Source organism: Oncorhynchus mykiss, chromosome 28 (genome assembly GCF_013265735.2).
Source record: "Oncorhynchus mykiss isolate Arlee chromosome 28, USDA_OmykA_1.1, whole genome shotgun sequence".
NCBI classification, from domain to species: domain Eukaryota; kingdom Metazoa; phylum Chordata; class Actinopteri; order Salmoniformes; family Salmonidae; genus Oncorhynchus; species Oncorhynchus mykiss.
The window spans coordinates 20,081,827-20,104,796 of record NC_048592.1 but is presented as its reverse complement, the minus strand read 5'-3'; the positions used below and the strand labels follow the sequence as shown (position 1 = coordinate 20,104,796).

Sequence of the window (22,970 nt, the reverse complement as noted above, 5' to 3'; positions counted from 1 at the left end):
TTCATCTCTAGGAGATAGAACGCGTCTCCTTCCTGAGCGATATAACGGCTGTGTGGTCCCATGATGTGTAAACTTGCGTACAATTGTTTGTACAGATGAACATAGTACCTTCAGGCGTTTGGAAATTGCTCCCAAGGATGAACCAGACTTTTGGAGGTCAACACATTTTTTTCTGAGGTCTTGGCTGATTTCTTTTGATTTTCCCATGACATCAAGCAAAGAGGTACTGAGTTTGAAGGTAGGCCTTGAAATACATCCACAGGTACACCTCCAATTGACTCAAATGATATCAATTAGCCTGTCAGAAGCTTCTAAAGCCATGACATCTTTTCTGGAATCTTCCAAGCTGTTTAAAGGCAGTCAACTTAGTGTATGTAAACTTCTGACCCACTGGAATTGTGATACAGTGAATTTTAAGTGAAATAATCTGTCTGTAAACAATTGTTGGACAACTTACTTGTGTCATGCACAAAGTAGATGTCCTAACTGACTTGCCAAAACTATAGTTTGTTAACAAGAAGTTTGTGGGGTGGTTTTAAAAACGGTGTATGTAAACTTCCGACTTCAACTGTATGTGCTGGATACTGGCACAATGCATTGCATCTTTCATGCTCATTTACAATGAGTATATTTAAATGCACACTAATAATTAAATATTAAACTGATAATGGCAGTAGGCCAAGTCTGTAAATACACTACATGACTAAAAGTATGTTGACACCTACTAGTCAAACATCTCATTCCAAACTCATGGGCAATAATATGGACTCGGTCCCCCCTTTGCTGTTATAACAGTCTCCACTCTTCTGGGAAGGCTTTCCACTAGATGTTGGAACATTGCTGCGGGGACTTGCTTCCATTCAGCCACAAGAGCATTAATGAGGTTGGGCACTGATGTTAGGCGATTAGGCCTGGCTCGCAGTCGACATTCCAATTCATCCCAAAAGTGTTAGATAGGGTTGAGGTCAGGGCTAAGTGCTGGCCAGTCAAGTTTTTCCACACCGATGTTTTATCTCTGTATGGACCTCGCTTTGTGCACAGGGGCATTGTCATGCTGAAACAGGAAAGGGCCTTCCCCAAACTGATGTCACAAAGTTGGAAGCACAAAAGGAGGGCTGATCAGGCCCCGATTAACATCGATGGGGCTGTAGTGGAGCGGGTCGAGAGTTTCAAGTTCCTTGGTGTCCACATCACCAACGAACTATCATGGTCCAAACATACCAAGACAGTCGCGAAGAGGGCATGACAAAACCTTTTCCCCCTCAGGAGACTGAAAAGATTTGTCATTGGTCCCCAGATCCTCAAAAGGCTCTACAGCTGCACCATCGAGAGCATCCTGTCCGGTTGCATCACCACCTGGTATGGCAACTGCTCGGCATCTGACCGTAAGGAGCTACAGAGGGTAGTGCGAACGGCCCAATACATCACTGGGGCCAAGATTCCTGCGATCCAGGACTTAAATAATAGGCGGAAAGCCCATAAAATTGTCAGAGACTCCAGTCACCCAAGTCATAGACTGTCTTCTCTGCTACCGCATGGCAAGCGGTACCGGAGCGCCAAGTCTAGGACCAAAAGGCTCCTCAACAGCTTCTACCCTCAAGCCATGAGACTGCTGAACAATTCAGAACATCGCCACCGGACAAATTACTGTGATCTCCCCCCCCCCCCCCCCCTCTTTTGTACACTCGCTGTTTGTTACCTACTGTATGCAAAGTCACTTTGCCCCCACCTTCATGTACAGATTACCTCAACTAGCTTGTACCCCCACACACTGGCTCTGTATTGGTGCCCACTGTATATAGCCTCGTTATTGTTATTATTATTGTGTTACTTTTATTATTACTTTTTATTTTAGTCTAAATATTTTCTTCTTCTGAACTGCGCTGTTGGTTAAGGGCTTGTAAGTAAGCATTTCACGGTAAAGTCTACACTTGTTGTATTCGGCGCATGTGACAAATAACATTTTATTTGAGAATCATCTAGAATGTCATTGTATGCTGTAGCATTAAGATTTTCCTTCACTGGAACAAAGGGGCCTAGTCCAAACCATGAAAAACAGCCCTAGACCATTATTTCTCCTCCACCAAACTTTACATTTGGCACTATGCATTCGGGCAGGCATTCGGGCAGGTAGCATTCTCCTGGATCCACCAAAACCAGACTGCTCCATAGTCCAATGTCAGCCAGCTTTACACCACTCCCGCTGACGCTTGGCATTGCACATGGTGATCTTAGGCTTGTGTGCGGCTGTTGACCATGGAAACCCATTTCATGAAGCTCCCGGCGAACAGTTCTTGTGCTGACTTTGCTTCTAGAGTCATTTGGGAACTCGATAGTGAGTGTTGCAACCGAGGACAGACCATTTTTTTAGAGTAGTAAAGTACCCTGAGATTCCTCACCTACTTGAATAACATAATTTTGTATAACAGAGGTACAACACAGTTGTGACATGGCTGAAATTTAGCTCATGGAGAAGGTTGGGGAAATGTGAATACAACTAAAGTCACATAAATAACTAGGCCTAGTACATATATACATACTTTGATTAATTTACAAATACAACATGTTTTCTCTATTAAGCTTCACACAGACCTGGACAGGGATGACAGTGAGGTGAAGTACACTCTCTCAGGAGAAGGAGCAGGCACCATCTTCACCATAGACCAGACGACGGGCGACATCCATGCCTTGATGGGTTTGGACAGAGAGGAGAAGTCTTACTACACATTACGAGCTCAGGCTATGGACATGCACACAGGCAGGCCTCTGGAGCCTGAGTCTGAATTCATCATAAAAGTTCAAGACATAAATGACAATGAACCAAAGTTTTTAGAGGGTCCATATACAGCCAGTGTCCCAGAGATGTCACCAGGAGGTAAGAAAGGCACCTATACTGTATTTTTTGGCTTGTACAAATCCATATGGGGTAAAGCTACTGTGACAATGTTGGACAGTGCGCTACACTATGATATTTGACAGGTATCCTTTAGGACTACAGTACAGGCCTAGTTATACTGTCTACGATTTCATCTTCATAGAATCATATGATTGAGACCGACATAGGTTGGTTTAATGTCATTGCAGGCAGGTGGCCTTGATGTTTTCTGTTGTAAATGTTTTTGCAGTTGAAGGGAATGAAGTACACTATTTGCAGCAAAAACACACATTGAAAGCCAGCAACATTCATTCACAGTAAATTGCAGTGGACTCGCCCAGTGTTGGTCATCTCGAACAAACCGCACCATATTCTAAATGCTTGCATCGCATGCTGAAGATAATGAAATGAGCCGTTGTTTAAAGACCTAAACTGGGCTGCGACGGGGTTGAATAACAAAATATTAAGTCAACTCAACAACATTGCTAACGATGTACTACTTTTAACTAGACCTCAAATGACTCCCCTGAATTCATATCAAATCCAAGGCCTAAGTAGATTCAACAACCTTCGATCACTGAGCACAGGTGGGGTACCAGGCTCTGCCCATAACCAGCTAAACCCAACAAAACGTTACACACAGGTATTTAACATCGCCGCAAACACTGGCACCAATACAGAGAGCACATGACCAGTCGATGGAAGTGAGGGAACACAAACAAAAGAAAAACGAGATTCAGTAAAGACAACATATACATCACAGGTGTTTCCAAGTGTTCATGAGCTCATGAACACTGCACACACAGGAAAATGCAACAGATGAATGACATGGAATAATGAAAGAAACACATTCTAAGGAGCGAAATGGCTAAACGTCAGTATGACACAAAACAACACTGGCATTTCGGTGATAGTAGCGTACTGAAACCATGTAATTTAACAAAACACTGTGCTGTAAATGATTGGGTAAGGTCTTAGAAAAGTGTCAATGTTAAATACATTATTTAGCCTACAGGGTGAAATTAATAGACAAGGCCTACACATTGATCTACATAAGAAGGTTAAATTAGGGATGGAGCGGCTAGGCCCCTGTGAGGTGAGGTTTATAACACCATAAATCTCTTAATTCTCATAAAGTTTAAACCATGTGAAAGATTCAGACACCAGCATTCATCCAAAAAGTCCAGCTAAATTGTCTTGCTTTGAATGACATCAGAAATCCTATAGTCTACGTAGGTTACATTGCATGTCAGAATGTGTCTGATTATGTCGTTACGTTTTTCTTGATAACTCCAAAACCATACGGATATTCTTAAAACGTAATGCTTGAAGTCACAAAAAGAACAGTATTTCTAACAATTTCCTCCCCTTTGTCTGACACACAGGTACTTTTGTTATGCAGGTGACTGCCACCGATACTGACGACCCCACCTATGGGAATAGTGCACGGATCGTGTACAGTATCCTACATGGACAGCCTTACTTTTCAGTCGACTCCAAAACTGGTGAGATCACAACACAGTTCAAATCAAGGCACATCCACAATGTCACATGGAGAGATTTGAAAACCAAATGTGACTGGCTTTTATGTGACTGGCTTTTACAATGGCAAAATGTAAAGCTGTACCACTGGTGTAACCAAATTAAAACTCCAGGTTGCACAGCAATATACAAACATGTTCGACCAAATTGGTCACACTTTAGAGCCCTGACCACTGCAATATCTTATTTTTATGTATTTGATTTTTGTAGATACACTACATGGCCAAAAGTACCGGTTCGTCGAACATCTCGTTCCAAATTCATGGGCATTAATATGGAGTTGGTCCCCCACTTGCAGCTATAACAGCCTCCACTCTTCTAGAAAGGCTTTCCACTAGATGTTGGAACATTGCTGCAGGGACTTGATTCCATTCAACCACAAGAGTGTTAGTGAGGTCGGGCACTTATGTTGGGCAGTTAAACCTGGCTCGCAGTCGGCGTTCCAATTCAACCCAAAGGTGTTCGAAAGAGTTGATGTCAGGGCATTGTGCAGGCCTGTCAAGTTCTTATACACTGAGTGATTCATCACTCCAGGGAACGAGTTTCCACTGCTCCAGAGTACAATGGCGGCAAGCTTTACACCACTCCAGCCGATGCTTGACATTGTGCATGGTAATCTTAGGCTTGTGTGCGGCAGCTTGGCCATGGAAACCCATTTCATGAAGCTCCCAATGAACTGTGTTTGTGCTGTTCATCATTCCAGAGGCAGTTTGGAACTCAGTAGTGAGTGTTGCAAAGAGGACAGATGATTTGTACACGCTACGCGCTTTAGCACTTGGCAGTCCCGTTCTGTGATCTTCTGTGGCCCGCTGAGCCGTTATTGCTACTAAATGTTTCCACTTCACAAGAACAGCACTTACAGTTTACCAGGGCAGCTCTAGCAGGGCAGAAATTTGGCATCCTATGACGGTGCCACTTTGAAAGTCGCTGAGCTCTTCAGTAAGCCCATTCTACAGCCAATGTTTGACTATGAAGATTGCATGGCTGTGTGCTCGGTTTTATACACCTGTCAGCAACGGGTGTGGCTGAAATAGCCAAATCTACTAATTTGAAGGGGTGTCCACATACTTTTGTATATGTAGTGTACACTGAGATAGCCTTTTTTGCAGATAAAGTTGGACTGAGAGTATAGGGAAACACCCTGCTTGACAACACAGTGCAATTCCTTTACCTTTTTACTCATTGTCAGTGGCAACTTGTGACCCTGTTGTACCTGTACCATGGACTGACTCCTGATCAAACGCTATTCACTATTTACACAAAATCCACCTCTTCTTAATTCCCCCCAGTAACATCAAAGTGGATACGATCTCTTATAGTCACAACTCATTTCTCTTTCTACCCCTGTGTTCCCTCTCTCTCTCTCTCTCTGCCTCTCTCTCTCTCTCTCTCTCTCTTGTTTCTCTCCCTCACACACACTTACATCTTCCCTGTTTGTTTCTGTGACCTCGAACAGGGGTGATAAGGACTGCTTTACCCAACATGGACCGTGAAATGAAGGAGCTGTACCAGGTCCTTATTCAGGCCAAGGATATGGGCGGGCAGCTGGGGGGACTAGCCGGAACAACCACCATCAACGTCACCCTCAGCGACGTCAACGACAACCCCCCCAGGTTTTCAAAAAGTGTGCCACATTGCATTTAAATGACAACGGTTTTGTTTGCTGTTAGCCAATAAATCTAGTAAGTCTAACTAGTATGAAAGTTGAATGCCTGTGTAAATTGTGTGTGCTGAATGTCACCTTATATCTCTAGGCAATTTAATCTAATGATTAATTCATGTTAATCAGTGTAAATCAATTATAATGAGGTTATGCACTGTCTATACATAATCAATTGTTTAAAATGACCAGAGAAGTGATAACTGCACAGAGGATAATGTGAGTCTGTTGTCCTTACTTAACACTACCGCCGGGACTTGACACATACAAAAATCAGCCAATAACAGGTTGTATTTTAAACCTTCTTGTCCGTCTTTATTTTCTGGCAGGTATTCTCCACCTCAGGGTCCCAGAATCATCGTCTGTGGGCTCAGCAGTAGGGAAGGTCAGAGCTCATGACCTGGACTCTGGGAAGAATGCAGAGGTGGAATATTCTATAGTTCCTGGTGATGAAGGCAACATGTTTGACATCACCTACAACGGGCACAGTCAGGAGGGAATCATAGTCCTTAGAAAAGTAGGAATTCACAACCCTTCACCAGTCACTTAATTTAACTTGCACCCTTTTTCTCTGTGATGAGGATACTGTAGGTCCAGAAATGATATCCATTGCTCTTGGTTATGGGACAGTTTCTCAATTTCCTTCCATGAGAATTTCAGATCAGTTATGATAGATCATGAGCAATGCAGTTCACATAGATAATTAAAATAATGGACTACTTGGGCCTTGGAATATTAATAGATTGTTTCTGCATACCTCCTCTTATCACAGCTACAAACCACCCTCAGAACCTAACCAGGAGGAAGTATGGAGAACTTGATGATCCCTATTTTCTGGAAGTCTAAAAATGTTTTGTGATATTTTTTGCAGGAAAGTGCCCACCCACTGGGCACTGACGTCATGTCAATGTCTATTCCACATTGGTTCAACGTCCTTTCATTGAAATTATGTGGAAACAGTGTTGATTCAACCAGTGTGTGCCCAGTGGGCAATGTTTTTGGATTTAGCTGACATGAATAAATAAATGCCTCCAAGGCTAGGATCAGAAAACACACCTCCTGATGGGATGTGACAAGCAGGAACCCCTTTAGACATCGTCTTTGCAGCAGCTCTTCTCTCAGTAACCCACAGACTTCCAAACTCTTATCTTCACATAAATGGATAGTTGGAAAAAAAAAAGCTTTTGTACTGGGTTTGACTGCACCTCTCGTTTGTTCTGGGATGATATTATTACTTCTTCACAGATGGGGTCTGTATCTTGCAGCTGTGCGAGTTACGTCGCAAATACTGTGTCTTTCTGTTTCTGGAGGACGTCCTTTGATAGATAGATGTCTCCCGAAGTGCCACTTGCATTTGTGTGACAATGAAACTTCAAAGCATTCGGCACTTTCTTGCAAATACATAGTGGGAATTATATGTAAATGCTTCGTTGTCTTCTGAAATTGAAATTATTATAGGGCCATCGTTTTGTAGATCTTTGTATCACAGCCATCTGTCTTATTGCTCTGTCTATTGCTCCCACCCTCTAACTGTGAGACATCTACAAGGTCCTGACAAGTAGCCCAAAATGACAAACCATATACCTGACTTGTGAACATTTGCTAAAACAGCACCTGACCACCCACTGTGAAAGCCCAGGTGTTGGAGGAAAGTATAGAAAATTGCTGAGACATGTTATTTTACTCCCGTCTCTGACTTAGGGAGGGCTCAGCCAACGTTTGCCACAGTGTGATAAGAGGATTTGGAATAATGGGTTCAAGGGATAATCGGCTCCGTCAAAATAAAAGATTATAGTGAAATGGTAGGTAAACTGCCTGTGGGATTTGAATGCCCTCGACATGTATTTGTGTGTCAAGATATCGGGGTCTTTCTACATTGGACAGTTTGCTGGATTTAGTTTCGGTCTGAAAGCGCAACCTAATCTAAGATATGCTTCAAGACTCCAGTAGTTATTATCTGGAAGGTTCCAACCTTTATACGTTAGACTATCAACCACTTTTGATTGATTTGAGATAATATGATCTCTTTCCAAGCTGAGCTCTGGTATATTACTACCATGTGGATTATCAGTGAATTTAAAAAGAAGTCTCCCCTCTCATTTTAAGTAGTAGGTTGAGGCACTTTGCTATCCCATTGATCTCCTAGATGATGAGGCAAGGGAGGTGAGTCAGGCACACAGGAGGGCAAGTGAAAACAGCAGGAGCTTCCTCGCACAAATACTGTAATTGACACCTCTGTGCGGATGATAAGACATTCCACTAGGTTGCGGATTTGTGGTGGAAGGTAGAGTAGCAGGATATAGGCCCAAACTAACAAAGGGTGGGTTCAATTTCCAGATCATTCATATTTTCCCTGCTAATTTACATTTATGCAGTGTTGCAGGAATTATGTTCCCTGCATGTAACACTGAACGGTGCTTTTAGGATGGGATGGCACACATGCTGTGGTGCCTGTGCTCCTGCATCACCGGCCCACTCCTGTTGTCTGTCTGGTTGTTATCTAGTCAGCAGGGTGGCTGCCATTTTCACAGATGACCAGATGTTTGCATGCATGTGCCTCAGACAGGGACTGCTGTGTGTGTGTGTGTGTTGACAGTGAGAACTGTTTGGCTGTAAGCACAAACTAGGAACCCAGCTGAGATAATGTAAGACTGTAACATAGGGTTAGAAAGCTGTTCTCAAAGTCTCTTCCTGAAAATCTGTCAAAACCTAAGCACTCACTTTTCATGTCTCAAATGGCTTAAAAGCTGAGACACTGAAGAACATGAATCTCTTTTGGAAAAAGCACATGGAAACCAAACCTTTTGGTTAATTTTAGATTAATCAATCTTGGTTGGTGCAGTTAATGGTGACATTTCCATATCAAAGTGCTTGACTTCCGTCTCTGTTGAGCATAAACCGAACAGAGGTGTTAACAAACTGAACCAAGACAAGTATGTCCCCCTAAACTTTGTATTTGACCATTGCACAGTATATTCAGTGTTCGTGTAAAATGTTCGCTTTTTTGAAGGTGTTAATTCAATCATTCTATGTTGATTGATATTTCTGAATAATAAATGCATTTCATTTTGCTGATTACTCCTTCACTCATTATGTTTCAGCATCTCGACTACGAAAACAAAAGGTCGTACACCTTTAAAGTGGAGGCCTCCAACGCTCACCTGGACCCCCGGTTCCTCCACCTGGGCCCTTTCAAAGACACCACCACAGTCAAGGTCAATGTGCTGGATGTGAACGAACCCCCTGTGTTCACTAAGACCTCTTACACCATAGATGTGTATGAGGATACTCCTGTGGGCACAATTATTGGATCAGTTACTGCACAGGACCTAGACGCAAGCAGCAGTGCAGTTAGGTTCGTCATCATGCATACATTTATACATTATATATACAGTACCAGTCAAAAGTTTGGACACACCTACTCATTCAAGGATTTTTCTTTGTTTTGACTATTTTCTACATTGTAGACTAATAGTGAAGACATCAAAACTATGAAATAACACATATGGAGTTATGTAGTAACCAAAAAAGTGTGGCTACTTTGAAGTATCTCAGTTCTAAAACATATTTTGATTTGTTTAACAATTGTTGGTTACTACATGATTCCATGTGTGTTATTTCATAGGTGTAATGTCTTCACTATTATTCTACAATGTAGAATATAGTCAAAATAAAGAAAAACCCTTGAATGAGTAGGTGTGTCCAAACTTTTGACTGGTACTGTATTTAATAAGTGTTATTTGCCTACTGTATGTTTACTTAAGGGTGAGCTCCATCACGGCTGGGGTTGAGAAATGGGTCCATCATGGGCTGAGTTACTTTACATTTGGGCACCTATCTCTGACATCTTAAGACCCACCTGTCGCTCTGCTCTTCAGAGGTATACATGAACACTGATCTACTATCACATTTGGCCTGTTGTTTATCGTCATCTTTCAAATGTTTTTCAAGTACAGTTGACTTCCACTCTGTTAGTGTTGAGAGCGGGAATGTGAGACGCAGGACATGTCTTGCACAAGACCATCCAAATAGTTTGTAGCCCAGCTGTGTGTTTTTTGTTGTCTATGAATATGTCATGGCTTACTACAAATGGAAGTAATTCACCTTGCTTGAATGGCAGTCTTCGTGATGGCTGCTTAATATTTTAGAGCATTACATTTGTCATCGTCCTTTTGGGATATGGAACACTTAAAGGTACTCAAACGCTGATCAGAACACAACCAGGCTGCATCCCAAAATACATCCTATTCCCTATGTAGGGCACTTCCTTTGACCAGGCCCTGGGGATAGGGAATATGATGATATTTGGGACAAATCCTTAGTCTCTACATGAAAAGAAAATGATTATTCGTCTGTGTAATGTTTGCTGTCATAGCCTTGGTCTTTACTTGATTGGTCTTTCTGACATTTCTCCTTGGGGACCAATAAAATATGGATCTATCGCTATAGATCTATTACGTAGAAAAGGTATGGCAAAAATAAGTCTTGATTGAGAGATGCCATGTGAGGTTGAGGGAATCATATGTATATGTTTATTATATGTTTTCTGCATGTTTTGTAGGTACTCTATTGAGTGGAAGAGGCCTGTGGACAGCTGCTTTGACATTGATACTGTGGAAGGGACCATCTCCACCAACGAGATGTTGGACAGAGAGAGTAATAGGCAGCACAATATCTCTGTAGTGGCCACTAAAGTTAGTAAGTATTGGGACAAAGAGTTAATATGTATATAATATATATATTAATATTAGAGGAGGCTGGTTGGAGGAGCTATAGGAGGACAGGCTCACTGTAATGGCTGGACTGGAATTAATGGAATGGAGTCAAACACGTTGTTTCCATGTGCTTGATGTGTTTGGTAACATTAATTTATTCCATTCCAGCCATTACAATGAGACAGTCCGCCTATAACTCCTTCCACCAGCCTCCTCTGGTTAATATACAATGCATTTGGAAAGTAATTAGACCCCTTGACTTTCCCACATTTCGTTACGTTACAGCCTTAATTCTAAAATGTATTAAATATTCATTATTTCTCGTCAATCTACACACCCTTTGCTATGAAACACGAAATTGAGCTCAGATGCATCCTGTTTCCATTGATCATTCTTGAGATGTTTCTACACTTGATTGGAGTCCACCTGTGGTAAATTCAATTGATTGAACATGATTTGGAAAGACACACACCTGTCTATAGAAGGTCTCACAATTGACAGTGCATGTCAGAGCATAAACCAAGCCATGAGGTTGAAGGAATTGTCCGTAGAGCTCAGAGATAGGATTGTGTCGAGGCACAGATCTGGGGAACGGTACCAAAAGATTTCTGAAGCATTGAAGGTCCCAAGAACACAGTGGCCTCCATAATTCTTAAATGGAAGAAGTTTGGAACCATCAAAACTCTTCCTAGAGCTGGCTGGCTGCCCGGCCAAACTTAGCAATCGGGGGAGAAGGGCCTTGCTAAGGGAGGTGACCAAGAACCGAATGTTCACTGTGACAGAGCTCTAGAGTTCCTCTGTGGAGTTGGGAGAACCTTCTAGAAGGACAACCATCTCTGCAGCACTCCACCAATCAGGCCTTTATGGTAGAGTGGCCAGACGGAAGCCAGTCCTCAGTAAAAGGCATACGAATGCCCACTTGGAGTTTGCCAAAAGGAACCTAAAGGACTCTCAGACCATGGGAAACAAGATTCTCTGGTCTGATGAAACCAAGATTGAAGTCTTTAGCCTGAATGCCAAGCGTCACATCTGGAGGAAACCTGGCATCATCCTTAAGCCTAGTGGTGGCAGCATCATGCTGGGGGATGTTTATCAGTGGCAGGGACTGGGAGACTAGTCAGGATCGAGGGAAAGATGAACGGAGCAAAGTACAGAGGTACCCTTGATGGAAACCTGCTACAGAGTGCTCAGGATCTCAGACTGGGGCGAAGGTTCATCTTCTAACAGGACAACTAACCTAAACACACAGCCAAGACAACACAGGAGTGACTTCAGGACAAGTCTCTGAATGTCCTTGAGTGGCCCAGCCAGAACCTAGTCTTGAACCCGACCGAACATCTCTGGAGAGACCTGAAAATAGCTGTGCATGTCACGTCCTGACCTTAGTTCCTTTTTTATGTCTCTATTTCAGTTTGGTCAGGGCGTGAGTTGGGGTGGGCATTCTATGTGTTCTATGTTTTTGTATTTATGAGTTTGGCCTGGTATGGTTCCCAATCAGAGGCAGCTGTTTATCGTTGTCTCTGATTGAGTACCATACTTAGGCAGCCTGTTTTCACACTATGATTTGTGGGTAGTTGTTTTCTGTCTCTGTGTTTTACCATACAGAACTGTTTCGGTTTTCATTTATTTATCTTGCTCTTTTGTATTCGGTGTTCAGTTTAATAAATATATTATGGACACTGGTCCGATATTTCAAACTCCTCGTCAGAGGAAGAAGGAAATCGTTACAGAACTAACCACCACCAACGGACCAAGCAGCGTGGTAACCAGAAGCAAAGGGTTCTGGACTCCTAGACTTGGGAGGAGATATTGGACGGCAAGGGACCCTGGGCACAGGCTGGGGAATATCGCCGCCCCAAAGAAGAACTGGAGGCAGCGAAAGCTGAGCGGCAGCGATATGAGGTAAGGCAGCACAACAGGCACTGATGGGGGGGGCACACGGGGAGATTGGCAAAGTCAGGTAGGAGACCTGAGCCAACTCCCCGTGCTTACCGTGGCGAGAGAGTGACCGGGCAGGCACCGTGTTATGCGGTGAAGCGCACGGTGTCCCTAGTGCGCATGTATAGCCCGGTGCGCTACATCGCAGCCCCCCGCAAGTGTCATGCGAGAGTGGGCATCGAGCCAGGGCGATTTTTGGTCTCCGTTACGCCATTTCGGCCCAGGGTATCCTGCGCCGGCTCTGCGTGCTGTGCCTCCGGGCGCTGGGAGGGTGCAGTTCGCCCTATGCCTGCGCTCCGCACGTGCCGGGCGAATGTGGGCATTGAGCCTAAGGAAGAGGTGCGAGTGGTATGCACCAGAGCTCCAGTGCTCCCCCACAGCCCAGTTCAACCTGTGCCTGCACTCTGGAGGGTCCGGGCTAAAGTGGTCATCCAGCCTGGAGGAGTGGTGCCGAGGCTGCGCACCAGGGCTCCATTGCTCCCCCATAGCCCGGTCCTTCCGGTGCCTCCTCCACGCACCAGGCCTCCTGTAGGTCTCCCCAGCCTGGTGGATCCTGTGGCAGCCCCACGCACCAGGCTGTCTCTCCGTCTCCTCCCTCCAGGTTCTCCCTCCTGCCCGGAGCTGCCTGAGCCGCCCTCCTGTCCAGAGCTGCCAGAGCCGCCCTCCTGTCCGGAGCTGCCAGAGCCGCCCTCCTGTCCGGAGCTTCCAGAGCCGCCCGTCAGTCAGGAGCAGCCGGAGCCGCCCGTCAATCAGGAGCTGCCGGAGCCGCCCGTCAGTCAGGAGCAGCCGGAGCCGCCCATCAGTCAGGAGCTGCCGGAGCCGCCCGTCAGTCAGGAGCTGCCGGAGCCACCCGTTAGTCAAGAGCTGCCGGAGCCGCCCGTCAGTCAGGAACCGCCGGAGTCTCCCGCCTGTCCGACGCTGCCGGAGTCTCCCTTCTATTCGGGGCCCACTGCAAGGGTCCCCAGTCCGAGTTCGGCGGCGAGGGTCTCCGCTCCAAAGGCACCACTTGAGTTGGCCAAGACTATGGTGGAGTGGGGGCCACGTCCCGCGCCAGAGTCGCCACCGAGGACAGATGCCCACCCAGACCCTCCCCTATGGGTTTAGGTTTTGCGGCTGGAGTCTGCACCTTTGGGGGGGGGGGGGGGGGGGTAACTGTCACGTCCTGGCCTTAGTTCCTTTTTATGTTTCTATTTTAGTTTGGTCTTGTGTTTTATGTTTCTATTTTAGTTTGCCTCCCAATGAGAGGCAGCTGTTTATCGTTGTCTCTGATTGAGAACCATACTTAGGCAGCCTGTTATCCACTATGATTTGTGGGTAGTTGTTTTCTGTGTTTGTCTTTTACCATACAGAACTGTTTCCGTTTTAATTTATTTATCTTGTTCTTTTGTATTCTGTGTTCAGTTTAAATATATTATGGACACTTACCAAGATGCACATTGGTCCGATATTTCATACTCCTCGTCAGAGGAAGAAGGAAATCGTTACAGTGCAGCAACGCTCCCCATCCAACCTGACAGAGCTTGAGAGGATCTGCAGAGAAGAATGGGAGAAACTCCCCAAATACAGGTGTGCCAAATCTGTAGCATCATACCCAAGAAGACTTTAGGCTGTAATCGCTATCAAAGGTGCTTCAACAATGTACTGAGAAAAGTGTCTAAATACTTATGTTAATGTGATATTTCAGTTTTTTACTTTTAAGAGATTTTCAAACATTTCTAAAAACTGTTTTTGCTTTGCCATTATGGGGTGTTATGTATAGATTGATGAGGAAAAACAACAATTTAATTAATTTCGGAATAAGGCTGTAACATAACAAAATGTGGAAAAAGGGGTCTGAATACAAACCGAGTGCACCGCGGCCGTATTCACAAAGCCTCTCAGAGTAGAACTGTTGATCGAAGATCATTTTTTCCCTTTTAAATCATCATGAACAAGAGGGGGGCCATGCTCCTAGATCAGCACTTCTCTAAGACTTCTCTGGAGCAAATAACTTGGATGGAGTTTGCAGTAGTTCACCTACACACACAATGTTCCATTCTTTTGGCACCATCTAGTGGAATTGACTTATACTCATAGTAATGCAGACTGACAGATTATACTGTATGAACTAATGCTATTTCTCCACTGGAAGGGCGGCTTTTTATATGGGAAGCTTTTCAATTGGAAAAAAATAATTAGCCTGATAAGCAAATCACCCAATACTATCAACACATATTATTAATATCTTATAATTTGTCTGTGCTGCCATTTGTTTTTCTATTAATAAAAAAAAAAATCAATGGCTTTTAAGTGTTGTGTTATTTCATTGTCAATTTCATATTGATTGAATGAGGCATGCAAATCCAAATGCAAACAGAGAGTGTCACTGTTGCATATTTTATCAAGCTAGAATTAACATGTGCCCAATAAACCACAATACTGATTGTTTTAAAAAGCAGTTCAGACATGATAAGAGAAAGGGCTTTTGCAATGCTCACTCATTTGTGATGCTCACTGAGGTCCACTATGTGCATGGTGTATTTATTATGTGTTGTATGATTACTGTTTTCTTTGATCCTGCAGACAACCCTCTCCTATCCAACAAGGTCACAGTCACAGTCAATGTGCTGGATGTCAACGAGTTCCCTCCGGAGCTTGCCGTTCCCTTTGACACTTTTGTCTGTGAAAATGCAGAAGTAGGCCAGGCAAGTACAGTTCCACTGTGAGAAAGACTGTGTGCGTGCGTGGAGTGCCGGTGCGTGTGAGAGAGAATGAAAGAGAATAATTGTGATAAATAGTTTCTCCACTTGGTTCTACGCCTAAAGTTGAAGGCTCTTTGTGCTTTGCCAGGTAATTCAGACCATCAGTGCTACGGACAAGGATCTTCCTGCTGTTGGACAGAGGTTCTTCTTCAAGTCCCCTAGGGAAATCAGAAACAGGAATTTCACCGTGCGAGACTTTGGAAGTAAGCCACATTTTTTTCCTCCAGGAAAAGAAAGAGAGAGAGAGAGAGCGAGAGAGAGAGAGAGAGAGGCACGTTCAATAAGGATATTTTTATAGAAAGTTTCTTTATACAATAATATTATACAGGGACTATCTATTATGATGCAGTGCCAGTGACTCACTCCAAATCTTTTTCCTTGATACTAGCTCCCTACAATATCCACAAACAATTGGTATTGTTTAGAGTTTTTGTCACGACCCAGGGGATGTCAGGCACTGCAGCCCCCACAAGCCCCCCACCCCCCTAGGAAATGATCTCTAAAACAACAATATTTTCTCTCAGCCTCATGGCAAAATGTGTAAAATAGCTTGACATTTTATTTTTTTCGAAACTGCACTACGCCACTGATACCAGGGTGCAAACATCCGGCTCACGAGGGTGTCCAATCAGGCCCGCGTGTGGTTTGAGTGAAAAATCAAATGAAGTCAGTATACTTTAAAATGACTAAAATCAATTGAAACAAACTATTTGTAGATTGTGCCCAGCTCGCTAATAATCACCAGAATGAAAGCTAGACAGAAAATTCCCAGAACGATGGATGGAGAACAATTATTTTCCAATTTGATGTAGAGGAAAGGCCTCACTGAAGTCCGAATGCGGCACACCGGGGCAAGATGAGTTTGACACCCCTGCCCTAGAGCCTTACCATCTCACCAACCTCTGTTAGTATTTTTCTAACACAATAACGCATAAATATCTGGCTTGATTCAGAGGGACAGCAGCGCTCAAGGCAATCGCAGAAAACAGGCACAAGGTGTGCTTTAATGGCTCCTACTTGTCAAGTGAGATCTTTGTCCATCCAGGCAGAGGGAAGGCTGTACAGAGTCAGTTCACAACCACTATCCTGGTGCTGGAGAGGAGAGGAGGCAGGGCACATCTCGACACTTCATCTCTGTATAGCCGTAAAAACGGCAGGCCTGTGTTTGTTTCTCAGAGCCGTGCATTGTGCTGCTGGCTCTATTTGGTTTCTGTTGTACATTCTAAGTACACACCTTCACCTTATTTCAAATAAGCCAAAAACCAAAAGCGGTAAAAGTGACAATTATACATCTCCCCTGAAGAAACATTGGGCTTGATAAAGGTCGGGCTTAGACATCAGCAAATGCATGTAGCCCAAGACCGGCAGCGTTGTAGATCTTTAGTACAGGCCCCTATATTCCTCCTGGAACGAAGAGGATTAAATAAGAACTAAGGAAGTACTGCATGTATGTACTCTCAGTTGTATTACAAGTGAACACTCTCTGATGGTCTCTCATTTGGTTTTCAGACAACACTGGGGGGACCGTGACCAGACAGACATATAGGATTTCAGTCAGATATTTAGAGTTAATCGTTAATGGACGTGTGGGGTTTCAGCCATGTTGGGTTAATAGTTGTCATTTGGTTTCCAGTCAACACTGCGGGAATAGTGACCAGATGTCTAGGGTTCCAGGATGGATTTATTGATTGATTTGAGACATGTAGGGTTAAGGATTGTGTCATTTGGTTTCCAGACAACACGGCGGGGATAGTGACCAAGCGTGTAGGGTTCCAGAGGCGGGTCCAGGAGTACTACGTGATACCTGTGGTGGTGGAGGACAATGGGTATCCAGCCCAGAGCAGCACCGGCACCCTCACTGTCCGAGTGTGTGCCTGTGTGACTGAAGGGTCACTCCTGTCCTGCACGGCAGAGGCAGTCTTCCTACCAATGGGCCTCAGCACCTGGGCAGTGATGGCCATTTTACTGTGCATGGTCATACTCCTGGGTAAGTTCTGTCTATCATTCAGACTGCGATCCTGGTGCAGAGGCAGAGTATTTCTGAACTTTTCATCTGACACCTTGAGAATGAGAGTAATAATGATTACCCCAAGTATTTATTTCCAACTACAGTATAAACTCTGTAAATGCAATTAATCAGAATGTTAAAGTGTATCATTTTACACTAGGGGGAGCTGAAGTCCTAACGTACAGTAACTTCATTAAATTGATGTCACAATTTGAAAAATGGCCCTTGAAACAGTCCCATAATCATAATCATACTTATAGGTCGATTTAGCTCATTTTTCTTGGTCTGGCCATTCCCCCCTACTTTTTCCTACTAAAGTATCTCTTGCTGTTGCATAACACAGTGAGCACTTCATTAGTATGGAGTAGGCTGCTGTGCTGTAGTCTCTACTGTCTGCCATTGGGAAAGAGGAAAAGGGGAGGGAGAGGGAGATGAAAGCCAGGTGAAACAGCCTTTCATCCTGTCTCAGTACTACAATAGTGACAGATAGCATGTCTGGAGAAATAAGGAAATTAGCTAATGGCTCCTAACACATGACATCCCACTGTCTCTCTTCCCATACCCTCCTACAGTACCTTGAAAGGCTCTTGAAATGCACGTCAATGTATATTTTCACTGCAGTACATCTATGTATGTAAAAGATAACACACTGTGTGTGCTTGGTTCTTTTATGTTGTAGCGATCTTTGCACTCTATGTCGGCCTGAGACGGCAGAAGAAGAGGGAGACGTTGATGTCATCCAAGGAGGACATCCGGGACAACGTGATCCACTACGATGATGAGGGGGGCGGCGAGGAGGACACCCACGCCTTCGACATGGGCACTCTGAGGAACACCAAAGCCATCAAGGAAAAAATGCTCCGCAGGGGCACAGGGTCAGAGGTCACCGCCCAAACTGAGATCAATGAGTCAACCCCCACCACAGAGGGCAGCGCAGACATCATCAGGGACTACATCCACCAGCGTCTCCAGGAGAACCACCTGGGTTTCTCTGCTCCGCCGTATGACTCACTGGTCACGTATGCCTACGAGGGGGATGGGTCGGTGGGCGAGTCGCTAAGCTCCATCGAGTCGTGGATGGCAGACGGAGGAGAAGACTTCAAATACCTCAGCGAGTGGGGGCCACCCTTTAAAACTGTAGCAGGGATATTAGACAAAGACAAAACAGATCCTCCCGTGGCGGAAGTGGAGGAGAGCCGAGAGTACTTGTGAGGACAAGACAAGCAGAAAAGACTAATGTCTTACTTTTATGGTAGATTTGTTTTTAAAGACAATGGGAATAAAATCAAGCCTTTCCGTTCAGTTTTAATCATATTTTGTGGTGGCTGTTATTGTTGTTTATTTAGAAGACAGAACATTTGAAATGTTTTATTAAAATGAACTTGATAACCCTCTCTAAGTGCCTCAGGAACTGCTCTGTTTGTATGTAACTAAAAAGTTTGCCCGAATATCCAGAATCTACAAAATGTCTTTAAAAAAAAGTATATTTAAAAGAGTCTCTCTCAACCATCCTCACATAGGCCAGCTGCACTTACACAATTGTGCTAAACTTGGCCATTAGACAATAAACCTTCAAAAGCATGCAATTGTGAAAAACTCTTATCCTTGGATTCTGATGACCGAGCTCGAATTGACGGTACTGCTAATCACAATAGGCAAATTGTTTCCATCGAAAACAAGACCCAACCAATGGGACTTGTTTGTCTTGTGCATCAGTGAGGAGCTACACGTTTTCATCCCCTTCTATTCTTGTCAAATTAAATGTCAAGTGATTTTTAAATGTCAACTGCAGTGGCATCTTTTATTGTAATGCAATTCTTGTTGAAGACCATGAGGATGAGACTATCTGGAGAAATACAAGCTTTCGACTTAACCACACACAAACTGCATTAAGCAGTCGGATGTATACATTTACTTTACAGCAAGTCAGCAGGGTAAGCTCAGCCCGTTTCAGAGCATTATTTGATTTGTTCATCTACAATATGTTTAACATATTTCAATGTAGGCCTATGTTGATCTACCTAAATGCATACATTAACAAAGAACATGTTTCCTTTTATCTCCTACATTGTTATAATACTAAACACACAATCCTTGAGTAGGCAAGTGATAAACAGTTAATTGTTTTAGCGTGTGTTTTATTTGTTGAAGTAAGCAAATAGGTTGTGAACCTACACTGAGTGTACAAAACATTAGGAACACCTTCCTAATATTAAGTTGCACCCTCTTAAGCCCTCAGAACAGCCTCAATTAGTCTGTGCATGGACTACAAGGAGTCAAAAGCGCTCCACAGGATTGCTGACCCATGTTGGCTCTAATGCTTCCCACAGTTGTGTCAAGTTGGCTGGATGTCCTTTGAGTGGTGGACCATTCTTGACACACAAAGGAAACTGTTGAGTGTGAAAAACCCAGCAGTGTTGCAGTTCTTGACACACTCAAACCTGTGTGCCTGGCACTTACTACCATACCCCGTTCAAAGGAACTTAAATCTTTTGTCTTGCCTATTCACCCTCTGAATGACACACGTACGTACACAATCCATGTCTCAATTGTCTCAAGGTTTAAAAATCGTTCTTTAACCCATCTCCTCCCCTTCATCTACACTGATTCGTGGATTTAACAAGTGATATCAATACGGGATCATAGCTTTCACCTTGATTCACCTGGCCAGTCTATGTCATGGAAAGAGAAGGTGTTCCTAATGTTTTGTACAATCAGTTTATTGTCGCATCTTGAAGGTGACATAAAAAGATTTACGGTAATTCCTTTTTTATTGTACTGGTAAAAACAATATGGATGATTTGTAAGTGTGTGGCTCAACATATCCAATATCCACACACAGCGAATTTATTCTACTCCCAGAGAGCAACATGACATACACGTTGACCCTAATCAACATGTCATCATACTAAATCATTGTTATGTTATTCACATATACAGCAGTAACCCCCAGGCCAGAGGCAGCCACACCTCTGGAAGTGAGAACATGGATGAAGACATCATCATCAGGCTGCTAAACTACCGATACCCCCCCCACTACACAATATTATGTTCCTTGCTCACATGCTGGGGCCTTTATTGGCCATCCTAATTCCGTGCAAAGACATTCATTGTGGCTATTTAAGAAAATCTCTTTTTCCTCAACACTATACCACCAGCAGAGGTCTAGAAAGACCTGTTTTACTCAGGCAGTTGAAATGGCATTTTCTGAGGAATTCCCTTCTCTATGTTGAAATAGATAGATCATAAAAAGTTCCTCTTTGATGAATCCTCCAAGATGTTAATTACGTGTGTGCTTTCTTTCTCTTTCTCCACAAAACCACTTATTTTGTCCACTTGTTGGCAAACTGTCATTTCCAATGCATAACGAGCACAACATCAGAATTCTTCTTTTAACTACTTTAACTAGCTCAATAAGAATAATTATGGAAAGCAGGGGCTGAATCTTGACATCTGATTGTCTCAGTTATCTTGTGAAGATGATTGTTGCATGTTGACTCAATGTATGAGATATAAGGTTAATTGGGGGGGGGGGGGGGGGGGGGGATCTGTGTATCTCTTGGGGTTCCTACTTTTTAATACTTCATTTCCACATGGATAATTCACTCTCTGATAAAATATCTGGAAATACTGTAGCCTTAAATATATTAACAGTTGCATAATGTCTTAGTGCTGTAAGTATTATTATTTTTTATTGTTAATACTATTATAAACTGAAGAACTCTTCAATACTCCTTCAAGGTTATTTTCAGAGGTTTCATGTAATAATGATTCAGGTCAAATCCTGTTACTCTACTGTATTAGATTTTTGAACAAAAATAATGACCCAGACAAGACATTGATTGAAGTGCTTTTAGATGGGCATATGCTACAGTACACATACACAGTAGCCTATACCCCCATTAAAGTCCTTTCCCTATTCTTCTTCCCAAGTGAAGTATGTCATTCGTAGTTTTAGCTTCCAGGGGAAAGTAATGTACTTTGTCGAGACAAGAAAGGGCAAATTATTTTAAAAAAACTTTGAGAAACAGGATTTAGAAAATGGATTGCTGTGTCTTCTTTTGATTCATAATGTATTCATGGAGGTAGCAGAGGAAGTCAGACCAAGCGAAAACAAACCGGAGACAGTCATAGTAATGTGTTTTACTCCTGCTGTTTTCAGCCACCTTTAGCTTGTTCATGGGTAAACAATTATGAAGAACGTGAGACGCATCAATGTTTGCATGGGCTTATTGTTATATTTGTCTAAATTTCTACATGACCTGAAGGCACACAGTGGGGAGTTACATTCTGTTTTGTAGCAAATGGTGAAGAATTTCAAGACTATTTTCCCTAAGGAGGACTACAGTATTTCCTAAGGATGGTACCAGTCAGTCCCCTTCACACCCTTTGCATTTTAAATAGATTTTTTTAGATGCTCATATGCATCAATTTGGGCGGTCTCAATGGTATACATGCTGCAGGTTTTTTGGGGGTGGGGGGTTGCCAAATTTCTCTGCCAAATTTCTGATTGGTGTAATGTAATCCAATCAGTACAGTAGCAGCAGCCTCATATTGATTTTCTTGTTAAATTGAGTCCTATTACAGTTTTATTATTCGCTTTGGTACAATTTTCACAAGTATGTGATGAATAAAAAAAATACTCTTAGTACAAATAGGAAACACTTGTAACGCAGACAGTCTTACATTCAAACCCTTTCATTGTGCGTTCATTTTGTTTGTAGACATCTTTCACCACACAACCTTTGATCCAAAATATTTGTTTAATGTGAAATATAATGAGTACATTGGTTTAATCACAAATACACAACATAATGATATTATATCTTCTAATTTTAAAAACCATTTAATCCAATAGCAAAACATGTAGTATGCTCCAGTACTATTAACTACAATACATCACACTGTTTTCACATTAGGCACTACTCATAAAAAATGAGTGAACATCACATTTCCATAATATCTATTCCAGGTGTGATCAAAAGGTGTTATAATCTTTCACAGTGTAATCAAGTGAAAGAAATGAAAGAAACAATGTTTAGCAGGCACTAGTTTGCATCAGAATTGCAGTAAATATCTTCATTGTTCATGCACCTGGGGAAAAGCCATGTCTGACCTGCAGCACCAGTCAAAAGTTTGGACACACATTTATGACTGGTACTGTACATTATACTTTTATGTTTCTACTTTACAGACATACATTTTCATTGGGTACACTGAACAAAAAATATAAACGCAACATGGAACAATTTCAAATATTTTACTGAGTTACAGTCCATTTAAGAAAATCAGTCTATTGAAATAAATTCAATAAATCTATGGATTTAACAGGATTGGTCATTTTTACTTTAAAAGAAAAGGTAGGGTGAGCCTCCCGAGTGGCACAGTGGTGTAAGGCACTGCATCGCATTGCTTGAGGCGTCACTACAGACCTGGGATCGATCCCAGGGTGTGTCACAGCCGGCCATGACCGGGAGACCCATGAGGCTGT

The 22,970-nt window shown here is 43.1% G+C and overlaps 1 protein-coding gene across 1 annotated transcript in view; it reads left to right on the top strand.

Moving 5' to 3' along the window:
- LOC110508702 (cadherin-12) overlaps positions 1-18,873 on the top strand; it is a 33,461-nt gene extending 14,588 nt beyond the window's left edge. The window contains exons 3-12 of the mRNA XM_021589430.2: positions 2,581-2,875; positions 4,261-4,380; positions 5,874-6,041; positions 6,407-6,594; positions 9,179-9,432; positions 10,639-10,775; positions 15,293-15,414; positions 15,560-15,674; positions 17,207-17,458; positions 18,159-18,873. Of these exons, the coding sequence (XP_021445105.1) occupies positions 2,581-2,875; positions 4,261-4,380; positions 5,874-6,041; positions 6,407-6,594; positions 9,179-9,432; positions 10,639-10,775; positions 15,293-15,414; positions 15,560-15,674; positions 17,207-17,458; positions 18,159-18,691 (2,184 nt within the window). The 3' untranslated portion in view covers positions 18,692-18,873. The remainder of the gene's footprint in view (positions 1-2,580; positions 2,876-4,260; positions 4,381-5,873; positions 6,042-6,406; positions 6,595-9,178; positions 9,433-10,638; positions 10,776-15,292; positions 15,415-15,559; positions 15,675-17,206; positions 17,459-18,158) is intronic.
- Positions 18,874-22,970: the final 4,097 nt, after the last annotated feature.